This window comes from Gregarina niphandrodes (assembly GCF_000223845.1).
Source record: "Gregarina niphandrodes unplaced genomic scaffold scaffold00004, whole genome shotgun sequence".
In the NCBI taxonomy this organism is placed as follows: Eukaryota; Apicomplexa; class Conoidasida; order Eugregarinorida; family Gregarinidae; genus Gregarina; species Gregarina niphandrodes.
Genome location: NW_011645775.1, coordinates 34,540 through 46,233, shown reverse-complemented (window position 1 = coordinate 46,233; position 11,694 = coordinate 34,540). Strand labels below are relative to the sequence as shown.

Sequence of the window (11,694 nt, the reverse complement as noted above, 5' to 3'; positions counted from 1 at the left end):
TGAAACCCCCGAATAATTACCCGGCAACACACTAACACCTTGTAACACTATCCCCGAATGTACAGCACCACCCCCGAATGTACGGAACCATCCCCGAATGTACAGCACCATCCCTGAGTCACATGTCGCTTCACCGTATCACATGTCGCAGAAGTTTACGAGCACCCCGTGTTTGTGTCAGAGATAAAGCTCAAAGGTTGTTTTCATGCTGAATTCAAACCTATCATTTTGTTGACTCATCATATCAACACACGCACGCACATACACACATGCTGCCAGCGCAACCTCAGTGCATATAAATCGCTCCCACAATCTACATTGTCATAGACAGTTCCCATCGACACAATAAAAGAATGCATCATTAAAATTTCACGTTGTGTCTCCTGCCTGTGTTTGTCCACAGGCAGGAGCACTGGGTGCCCCAAGAAGGCGCCAGCGTTGGGTTGGACAGTAAATTGTTATGGCCCGGCAACCTTTATGGCCCAGCAACCTTGATGGCCTGGCAACCTTTATGGCCCGGCAACGTTTATGGCCCGTCAGCCTTTAAAAAAAGATTTGTGCTGGGTCAGTCCAGAAAGGATGGCTCCCTGGATTGGTCGGGGAGCCATCCCCCCGGGACTTACCGACGTCCCACAAACAACTGACCCTGTTTAGGAGGGACAGTCGCTTGGGGGAGGTGCATCTTTTGAGAGGAGTGCGGCGCCGCACTTGTTGTGAAGTGTGAGGTTCTTCAAATCCTCGACCGCTTGATCTCGCGTCTTGCAGGGTCTGGAGCCTTCAGAGTGGTGCACGACCTTCCACGGTTCCGGCGTGTAGGAGTAGCACCAGACTCCGAATTCTTCCCAAACACAGCCTACGACGGGTGCCGAGTTCTTAAGGTGCGGCTTCATGTACGGCAGGAACTTCGAGAACCTTACATACTTAGTTAAAAGTAGCACACACTTGTCTCCTCCTAGCAACAAACGCTCAGCTTGGCTGAAGTGATCCAGCGCTGCGAACCACTGGCTGGCTATCTGCGTGATGATGGGAAGCAGGTGCTGCTGAGCCTCGGCACAGGCGTTCTTAAACCCTTCGGACTCGTTATGCGCCTCAATCCAAGAGGCATTGAACGAGCCAACCAAGCCCGCAAGCCCCGGCAGGCTGCCTGTGTATTTGATGCGATCTGGAGTACAGGTGCAAGACCTCACGCCATTGTCTCCCGCGTCCACACTCTCGAAAACCAGGTCGTATGTTACCTGCTGCAACTGCCCCAACTTACTCTCGTCCACGGACTTGGCGTCCACGGACTTGGCGTCACCCAAAAGCTGGACGAGAACCTCCTTTCCGAAGTGTTTCCACACCAGGCCTGCCGAACTCAGGCGCGTCGCGGTCTGGGTCTCACTCCAATACTCCCCAAACTCCTTCTGGTGATGATCAAAACGGTTCTTGACCGGGTCGTATATCCCGCCCACATCCACCACAATATCACACTTGTCAAGAATGGCGTCGTCCCGGTGACGAATTACCACACTTGATGCAAACCTGGGTAACAGCGTCAACAACACCACAGAACAAACTTCGTCCAAATGGTGTGTCCCGCTGTGCGTCCCAATCTTGTGACACCCAACCAGACTTTCCAACACCTCCTCAGTCACTTGCTTGAAAGAGTAAACCTTCTCCACCATTTACTTTTCTCGGCAAGGAAAAAAAAATTATCACTTCCGCCGTTGTGCATCGGCTCAGCCATGAGGCTGCTCAGCCACGGCTCGGATTCTATAACGGCGACAGCTACGCAGACAATCACAAGAACAATTCGCAGCACAGACAGACATCGCCGTCAGATGGAAATGATAGATAACGGCCCTCTCTGTGACGGACATTCTTATAATTGAACTACCGAATACTGGCACTCGGATACATCCCCAGAGTATACTGACGCCGGCCAGGCCGCACGGACTCACTTTGAGCCAAAAAATTTACCCGGCAACATCGGTCGGTGCTTATGGGAAATTCATAATCCGAGGCACTACGAAGATTAACAAAATCACTAGACAAACATTGTTCTGTCCGTATATGGACAATTTCATCAAGTCGTGCATCTCACGCTTGTACCCGGAGAGGAAACGAGCACCTCTATTCAACGACCCAATCCCGATTCTCGAGGTCGACGAGGAAAAGCAGGAAGTCACACCAGGGTACCCACATCCACAGAAGCTTTGATCAGATCGACCCACTGCCGACGGTTGATTCAACCGTTCTCACAGAGCATGTGGAACGAACCACGCAACGCGACGCAGTGCCACCCGATGACAGATAACGACCGACGCGCGACAATCGCTCTTTGCGCACAATCAGCCCTTCCTCCGTGTGGACAAACACTCGACATCTGACACAGATGACGATACTCCTGGCACTCCTGCTGAATCGGATAGCTCGACCATCGATGACCCCGAGTACGTCAAACACAATCAGAAAGCGACACCGAAGTCCGACGCCGGCCAAAAAGGGCCGGCTGGCCTTGTTGTCGAAATCGTCGACATCACCGACACTCCTATCCCGAAAGGGGCACAAGACACACCAAATGCGTGTCGGAGAAGTTCGTACACCTGCACCAACTATTGTCCGCCCAAGAAGGGGGCTCTGATATTCTGCGCGTACCAAAAGTGTGCGCACACACTTTTGGAAGGCGCTTTTCACTCACGCATCAACTCAGCCACGGCTCGGAATCTACCACCACTCAACAATGAATCAAACAGATCGACCACAAGATCGCTGATCTTGCTCTGGGCATTATTTCGTGTCCGGTTGATACTCAAGACCACAGCGCCATGGTCACCCATCAGACAGTAGCGCCAACTTACGGCTGCAACTTGTGCGGCCACACTGTTGTAGTCAGACTGGCACCCTATACCGTTATGCAACTGAGAATGACGTCGTCCCGGTACCTGTTACCCTACAATGCCTTGTACAGCGCCGCAGAACTACACCCAGAGCCTCATTCCACTGTGCCTGCCTTGATGTGTAGCATTTTGTAGATAACACGCCTCATCCGTATGCCAGCTTAATTCGCGTACAGAACATGTCATTTGCTCCATGTTGACACGCACCATGTTTCTTGTATCGGTACTCGTGTACAGGTCGTTCACTACTTGGAGGCTTGACACTTAATTTCGATCCCTTATTTCCGCTCGTCTTGTGGAGCACCAGTGTTTCAAGTCTATGTATAAACTCGTGCGCGTCATCCAGATGGCAAAGCAAATTTCTTGTCTCCATTGGCAGCCTCGCACAGAAGCCCTAGTTGCACTAAAGGTGCTTCGGGATAAACAAGGCACTTACATGAAAGTGTGGATAATTCCTACGATACGGTTGAATTGTGGTATGGCCGAGTTTGATTCCTTGGACATAGCATCCTCCGAACTGTGATAGAGCGCTCTAGAGTTTGGGTATTGCTTCACCTGACTAGTTTGCTGAGAAGATTTTGTGGGGTATCAATATACCCTAGAATGTTGCTGATTGATTCTGAGATCATCGCAGCGCTGTTTCTACACTAGCACACATTTACGCGCACAACTCCTAGAGGATCAACATCACGGTCTAAGGGTTCAGCAGAATTCCATCTGCAAGAAAGCTAGCCGCCTGCCGGGATTGAACCGGCGACTTCTCGCTTACGAAGCGAACGCTCTGCCACTAAGCTAAGGCGGCGCTATAATGATACGGCGCTAGCAATTTAGTAGAGTGTCATGTCTGACGCTTGCGCCTTCCGTTAGTAAGAAAGTCCAGGCAATTACGTTGGGTGCGAAGACAACCTTTATACCCCGTACGTGTGTGGTAACATTGCTGAGCATCCTCGTCATTGCAACGTGGTTCAATTTATATTCCTGAGGTTCATCAACGACGAAGTTGGTGAACATAGCGTCCCCGTCGAACATGGTGATGCGGGTTCCTGCCGACACCTTCTAAAGCAAAACGTTGATTTTTTTCGTGTGGCAGTTTTCAGCAAGCACGCATTCAGAATCGGACTTGACGGCGAGAAGGTGTCGTGATTAGAATTGGGGCTGATCTGCCTATAGGTTTAAATGCAAGACCAGCTTCCCAAGCAATGTTGCGGGGTGGGTGGGAGGATGTGACGGGGCGGGGAGCTTTTCACGGCTCAAGGGTTGGGATCTTTCCACATATGGTCTTTCGGTTTGGTCTTACAAATATGAGACCGCCTGTGCCCTCTTCTTTATTGATGGGTGAGACGTTTAAATGAAGAGTGCCTTTAGTCTTGATTAGAGGGGCAAGTACCCTTCTGAAATGTTGTGGGTTTGAAATTAGACACCAGTCTGGTTCTTCGTCGAGAGCAGCAGTAGGGCGAAGGAGCATTTGGGAGCTGCAGAGACCTATGGAATGTATGTGCCGGTGGAGTCCATATGATCCTTCGATGTACAGTATCGTGGGAGATAGTGTAAGACTGAGCGCATCAATTCCCAGGCATATCAGCGGTTTTACGGCTCGTAAAAGTTGCGCTTTGGGCACTCCGGTTTTCAAAGGCGTTGTACAGGACCACAAGAGAAAGTCTTGTGCTTTAATTTCGGCGCACGACGGACAGGCGGGGGACTGTTGCCACAGTTCCAAGCCGTTTTGGTCACACGATATTGTTACTGGTTCTGCGTGGAATGAGCTGTCCATATTGCTGCCCAGAAAACTGTTTATCACTCGTTCGAGCAACATGGTGCTCACTGTAGCACTTGCGGCGACCTGGGGAGACGAATCCGATCGTCGCGATAACTTTCGCTCGGTAGCAATCATTTTTTGGAAAAATGACGGTGATCGAGGAGGTGCCCACAACTCAAGAAGACCCAGCGACCCAAGAAGACCCGGAACCCGGCGACTCCATGTGGACCATCCTGTCGGATGCGATTGATGAGTGCATTGGGGTAAAGGGAAGGCCGGATCGACTGGTGAACTATTCTTACTTCTTCTTCCTCTGTTTAACTGTCAGTATTTGCCTGGTGTGGAGCGTAATTCCAGATTCAGCGACTCTAGCTCCTGGAGAGTCGAAGCCCGGTCTCAGCCAACTGACTCTCTCACTGAACCAGGATGCCTTCCTGAACAACGGCTACGTTCTCAAACATAACACTTGGATTATCAAGCTTCTCGTAGGCCTATTCGCCGCCTGCATTGTAGCCTTGGTATTTCTCATCACCCATATTGGCTCGGCCCTCACCAATGACTTGAAGACCAAGAAAGAGAAGTAACTTCATTTTTTGACATTGAATGCTGCCTTGTGCTTGCCGTTAGTGCCGACCGTCCCTTCGGCAACTATTTTGTTGCGGCGGTCTGCAAGATGGCGGCCTGTAACTAGCCACCTGCCCCTCCCCCTGCCCCTGCGAAGTGAAGTATACTAACCAAGAGCCAAGCCAGGAACCATGGTGCTGGTGCAAGACAGAGATGAAAACGTGGATCTGGCTTATTGTGTCGGTATACAGGTTACTCCGGTATGCTCGCCAGTACTGGCTTCCTGTGACTCTATTCATGGCCTTGATGACGATGGTGAGGCGCTCTCGGTCTAGACAGAGGCAAGAAGAGTTGAGGGACCTGGAGATAAATTACATACCTAATGTGACGCCCCACGTCAATTTCCACAATGCCACCATGCAGAGTGTATTAGAGATCCGGTTGAATCGAGCGATTGCGTTGGTAAGCCTACTCTTTGTGTTTTCACCCTTGCGTTTATGCCCGTTCGACCAGCCGATGAAGCAGAGCGGAAGCGAGTGTTATTCTATCGGCCTCTGGAGGTTGCCGAACAGTGGCTACCTACTGCTTGCATTCATGTTGTACCGATTCACTGTTGTGCCGCTAGAGGGAAAGAGCCATTGCGACCTTGCCCCCCACCGATGCCAAGCACTACATGGCACGGGCCTCATCAATCATCGTGGCCGCACTGGGGCAGCACCATGAGAGCGGCACGAGTGCAATGGAGCACGTCAGAATTCGTCCACCGGAGCGGGATCGGCGGTACATTGCGGCAGCCGTGGCCATCTAAAAATGTCCGGTTTCTAAAAACGTTTGGCCAAATCCGTGAGTTGAGCCAAATCCGTCCTCTAAGACCGTAAACGCCGAACAAAGACCTCTTCTGTGTCAGGTGACCTCGTCACAGAACCTTATTGCGCTGTTAAAAATCACAAAAAATGTTTACGAAAAATAACTCCTTGCGAGATCTCGTAAAGACTTGATCCCATAAAGACGGCTTGATACTATAAAGGTTTGATATCATAAAGATTTGACATCATAAAGGCTTGATCTCATAAAGGCCTGATGGTCGGGGCAGGTAGATCGCCGGGGTAGGTAGATCAGGGTTTAGTTGGTGCCGGCCTTGGTGCACGCGGACAAAAGGGCGGCGCCGGTGCAGCTTCCACCGGTCGCGGATGTGAGGAGGATGTGGGGCATGCTCAGTTGCTCTTGGATGGTTTCGGCGACGAGATTTTGGTATTTGGGATTGAGGACGTAGAGGGAGCCATCAACACCGACGGTAAGTCGGTCGAGTTTGAGCCCAGTCATGGTGCGTGTGGCAAAGGCGGCAAGTACGCAACCTACGAGGCGGGCGGACCGTGTGAAGACAGCATCCACGATGTCTTTGAGGGTGTGTAGTTCTGTGTCGGAGGGCTCTCTTTGGAACCAGCCAGCTACTTGAGTTTTGTCGGCGGCGGGGGCATTGAAGATTTTGGCGGCGTCTGCGGTCAGGAGGGAGTTTTTGACCCACAGACTAGGCGGTGCATGGTCCTGTAGGATGTCGATCATCATGTAGCGGATGCACTCTCCCAGATACAGTCCGCTGACCATCTTTTCGCAGACTTGATGGCCGGGGTTCGAGGAGTTAAAGTCTACTTGAGAGTCGGCGCTGACACGGGGCAGACTGTGCGCGAGTCCGCCACACTCCGTGTTCACGACGTTCCCGCCGTAGTTGAAGAGTGGTGCGTCCTTCTCAAAGTAGCACACGTTGAAACCCGTGCCCACAATGGCACCCACTTGACATGGTGGCCCATCGTGGTTCAGGTTGCCCGAAATCAGGGTCGAGAGCGTGTCGTTCAAAATGCAGTTTACTTTTGCATTGATGTTCTGCCGGTGGAACGCCTCGTTCACCATCGCGCCCACGTCCTGGCCAACCACCGGGTCGTTCGTGCCCGTTCCCGTCTCGAAACCCTTGGACCACTGCGTCAACACTGCCTTGTCGATCGTCTTCTGTTGGATCCCGAACGAGCATGTGAAACCTACGTCCACCACCGGCTTGGTGGTACCCAACTCGTCATGCCGCTGCATCAACCGCTTCACGGCCCATACCACTCCATCGAACAACTGACTCGCAGTCGCCATTCGATCAAAGACGCCCCGAGGCAAATCCGCCGCATACGGAACCTCCGCCAAGCTCACCTTCTCCTCCGTCGTAGCCTGCACCATCCCACTGCCGTCGAACGTCACACGCATCGCACGCACATTCGAACCACCCATATCTAACCCGTAGTACACGCCCAACTCCTCACCCGTAGGCGTGTGCTTCACACCCGTGTCCAACATCATGAAGTCGCTCTTCGCAAAGTCCACTCTGCAGAAAAACACGTTCTAATGCCGCCACACACCTCAAGCCGACACCCCAAAGCAACACATTTCCGTAGCGTCACGCTTACTTATCCGGGTCTTCGCGGTGCATCATGAGCCCCTTGACTATCTGCACCGAGACTTCGTTGTACACCGCCTGGCAATCGTTCTCGCCCATGCGGATCGCGTTCACGATGTCCTCTGCACGGCTAGCTTCGCCCGAGCCGCTGGTCGCCATAGTTTGAAAAAAAATACCCGAACTCCTGGCACGTGCGAAGAACCACGCGTGTTCTGTCTATTGGCGTCTACCGTAGTACGCCTGTACTACAGCGCCTGCCATTCCGCCAATGCCGGCTTTAGCCCCTCCTTGTTTTCGAGTGGCAATGGCTATATCTCTGACGATGCTGTTCTGGGTGTCGCCAGCGCTAATTACGGTTTGCAACCATTTCTCCACCATCGGATTCAACTCTGCGTCGCAACTCAAATTAGCAACATATCGGAACCATCGACGGTCAAAACCTCCGAAATTCTCGCCAAAACATTTGTGGCAAATGTTAAGAGTGCTTTCGGATAACCATACTCGCTTAATGCTAGGCTGTAGGGCACTGTTGTTTAACAGCCATAACCACGCTAACCTGAGTCTAGGCGAAATGCGGTCATTCACTACAGCAGTTTGTAACTCCTCAACCATTCGAGATTTTATGTTATGCACGTAGGTGTCATTCCATTCTAACATCAGCTTGCTTATCAATGATGAGTGACCACTCGTAATTGCGAGAGACTGATCAGTGGTCGACTCCGACGGCGCAAAATGCTGCAGCACACGTGTGTGCAGCCGCTCTAACAGGTCCCATTTCACATTCATATCCGTTTTTGTCATCATCTCGAGAAACTCGTACAACCAGACATGACATAGCTTCAAGGTAACCGCGATATCAGTGCACCGAATCAATGAGCGGTGACCAATCTCGTTGATTGAGTCGCTGTACTGCGACCCCAGATGCTGCAGCCTGCTGGAGACAAACAAATTGCCAAACAGGAAAATCATTGCGGTACTCAAAAGAGAACTCTTTGTGATATCAACCTGCGCGTCTACCTCATCGGTCGATTCTTCGTAGCAAAATCCGCAGCATAACGCTAAGTGAGTTAGCCAGTCGTCATCCACGATTGGTGGAAGAGACCTCCGTAATTCATTCGCCGTGGACAACTTGAATGGGCAAGCCAAACTGGCATACGCGGTGCGCGATTTCTCATTATCCGGCAAATATTTGAGCATTATACCCGAGGCCCTTCCCCACGTATCCATTAAAGGATTAGTGAGAGCAAAGCAATCCAAGTCGCTTGTGTTTATTCCCTTTCTGGGACGCCTTGGGAAGCTGACCAGGTGAACAGCATAGTCATAGATACACCGCGATATATCCACAGCCAGACCTGCAACGGAATTACCACCCAGAAGCTTTTCCACAAAGGACAGCTTTGAAGAAAACGGCAGGCCGAGTTGCTCTGAACCGTAGACTTCAAGTAAATGAGCTGTCTGTGCCACTATCTCAACTTGCCAACTCATGATTAGAGCTCGCGGAACTCCATCTGGTCGTATGGCAACGATGGGATTGAAGTCCATCAAATTCATGGCGTGTGCACCGTCGTCCAGCTCTCGGCAAATCTTGTCTGAATGGAAGCGCCAGCTCAGGACCTGCTTGACTGATTCTTGTACAGCTTCGATCAGAGACTCCAACATCATTCCATGCTTGTCAACGTCATATATCGACGCTTCGTGTGCCCCGGACGCGGTGTCGGCCGCTTGCTTAGTGTCTCGGCAAAAGTCTTGGGCGCTGTTAACGAGGTGCAGACACCTGGCCAATGCCATAGATTCAGCGAGATGTAGGACGGAACACACCTCATCAGGGTTGCATGTTCTCTGAAATAGCACAGGTATATACAATACCAGGTATCGCATCAAGAGACTATGCAAAGAAGCAGATCGTTCCTTTCGCCGCTCGAGACAGCAGTCAATCAGCTTGGAGAAAACCAAAGCTACCTTAAATCTTCCTTGAACGTCAAGCTCCGAACGACGCGAGACAATGACCTTATCAAAGAAGCTGAGCATGGGCTCATATATGGAGAGCAGAGAACATTCTCCATCGATTTCATTTTCTGTATCATTCACCAAATCCAGACATACGAGCGCATCATCAAGGTTGGTCTCGTGCTCGAAATAATTGAGAAGAAGGCGCCAAACGTGGCCGTCCACTGTTTTTCTGTCACCATTTGCGACGAGGAGGTCGTTCACCGGAGAGCCCGTGGCAAGCGACGCGACCCTTATGAAAGCGAGTAACGCCAATAGCTGCTCATGTACTACACCATCATGAGTATTTGTTGGTACTTCCCGCCGGTATATAGTCTCTTCTAAGCCGTCCAGTAAGGTTCGCACACACGTTCGATCGCGCGCATCACGGTGATCTTTAATATATTGGTACAAAAGATTGGCCGCGAATGATGAATGCATCGTCAAGACGGTCATCAAGCGCAAGCCGGCAGGCGCAACATCAGCATTAACCGAGAGAGCGATCCTGGATATTAATATTTTAATAACATCAGGATGAATGCCTTTCTCCCCCCATAAGAGTATGGACAACAAGGGATCTGTTCGCCTATGTTCCAGTTCAATCTCTTGCGACGCCTCTTTTTCCTTTTCGCCGCTGTCCTCGCCAATAATTAGCAGCTTCAATTCTTCGCTAAAATCGGAACGTCCATTTGTGACAATAAGCTCGGTGAAGTTCTCCCGTCTTAATACACTTCTTCGGCTAGTCAGAAAATGTCGAGCTATGGATTCATTATCGCAGTTCGGAAGAGCAAACCACAGCGCATGATTGTAGCTAAGAGTAATCTCTTCCAGTACCGGAACAGTTGTGTGCGTGATAAGCGCAGCAAGAGCGATCACCGCCAAATCCACAATTTGAAGAGTTGCTCCGTTGAATATAAGATATAACAACTTCTCATGAATCATAGAAAATCTGTAGAGGTAATCATTGAACCTCTTCAGTCCAAAGCCAAAAGAGAAGCCGGACGAGGAATTGTCCGTTAACTCCTCTATCAAATCCGGTCTATTAAATCGCATGTAATCTCGATCCACGCCCCCATACGAATTAGAAGATGCACGATGTGATGTCTCACCATGTATCGTCTCCTGGCCCTCTTGAGAATGATGTCTAATGCGTTCCCGTCGAACCTCTTCAGCCAGTCCTATATAATTTATTTTGTATCGCTTTTGATTGGCCAGATAACGATTCTCAAACACGCGTTTGCAAATCCTTAAAGCAACCAGTACCTGTGCATCAAACTTGCTGGACAATAAAGTCGTGATTTCTGGCAGGCTATATCCCGGAAGGTGACCCATAGCCCCGTGATTATGGAGACCTAAGATATCTCCATTAACAGCCCCATTTAAACCCACGCCAATATCGTTACAATACGGGGAAACCAATTGACCGTCAAAGTCAAATCGTAATTCACCTATTTCAGACTCGAACACATCCTTTTCACCGTAGTTCACCTCATTTGTCCACGCAAGCTTCTTCGTCAACTCACTCTCATCTACAACAAATTGAACGGTGTTCTTGGCTTTGAAGTCACCAGTTGGATCACCAGTTGGATCACCAATTGATATGTCTGGGCAGATGCCATCTCCCGCACTGATTTGTGTTTTATCCACACGCCACTTGTTCTCCACCTCTCCTTTATTCTCCATTGCTCCCTTGTACTCCATAGCTCCTTGATTCATGGTATCTCCTTTGCTCCTGGTATCTTCTTTGCTCTTTGCGTCTTTTATGTTCGTTACACCCCTGGAGCCCGGCGTTTGGCTTAACGGGATCATCATGTCTTGGTCTAATGTCGTTGAGAACGATAATTTCGACGGCGGTCCGTCAGAAATCCCATTCTCCTCAACAGAGTTCGAACATTTCTTCGCAAACACGTCACCACGGGTTGTCAAAATATCCCCAGCGGCCACCTTCGGAAAGAATCCCATATCTACGACGACGGTTTTCTCAACTATGTCGCCTACAAGATTCGGTCTAGAGACTTTCAGGTCCCCCTCCGTCATTCTGGTCAGACCCGTTTCCAACGGCAAGTCCGGTC

The 11,694-nt window shown here is 50.5% G+C and overlaps 4 protein-coding genes and 1 non-coding gene across 5 annotated transcripts; 1 reads left to right on the top strand and 4 right to left on the bottom strand.

Moving 5' to 3' along the window:
• Window positions 1–650: 650 nt before the first annotated feature.
• On the bottom strand, window positions 651–1,664 carry GNI_026990 (family UPF0160 protein; the record flags this gene model as incomplete). The annotated part of the gene is made up of 1 exon (XM_011130765.1): window positions 651–1,664. The coding sequence occupies one exon, from the start codon at window positions 1,662–1,664 to the stop codon at window positions 651–653; it is 1,014 nt and encodes a 337-aa protein (XP_011129067.1).
• Window positions 1,665–3,609: 1,945 nt separating this feature from the next.
• Window positions 3,610–3,681, bottom strand: GNI_026980. The gene has a single exon. It is a non-coding gene; the product is annotated as a tRNA-Thr (tRNA).
• Window positions 3,682–4,781: 1,100 nt separating this feature from the next.
• GNI_026970 (putative transmembrane protein) lies at window positions 4,782–5,219 on the top strand (the record flags this gene model as incomplete). The annotated part of the gene is made up of 1 exon (XM_011130764.1): window positions 4,782–5,219. One exon carries the CDS (start codon window positions 4,782–4,784, stop codon window positions 5,217–5,219), a length of 438 nt encoding a protein of 145 aa, XP_011129066.1.
• A 1,102-nt stretch (window positions 5,220–6,321) lies between these two features.
• On the bottom strand, window positions 6,322–7,795 carry GNI_026960 (hexokinase; the record flags this gene model as incomplete). The annotated part of the gene is made up of 2 exons (XM_011130763.1): window positions 6,322–7,564; window positions 7,647–7,795. 2 exons carry the CDS (start codon window positions 7,793–7,795, stop codon window positions 6,322–6,324), a joined length of 1,392 nt encoding a protein of 463 aa, XP_011129065.1.
• A 57-nt stretch (window positions 7,796–7,852) lies between these two features.
• GNI_026950 (RPAP1-like, carboxy-terminal protein) lies at window positions 7,853–11,659 on the bottom strand (the record flags this gene model as incomplete). Its single annotated transcript, XM_011130762.1, has 1 exon — window positions 7,853–11,659. The coding sequence occupies one exon, from the start codon at window positions 11,657–11,659 to the stop codon at window positions 7,853–7,855; it is 3,807 nt and encodes a 1,268-aa protein (XP_011129064.1).
• Between the last annotated feature and the right edge of the window lie 35 nt (window positions 11,660–11,694).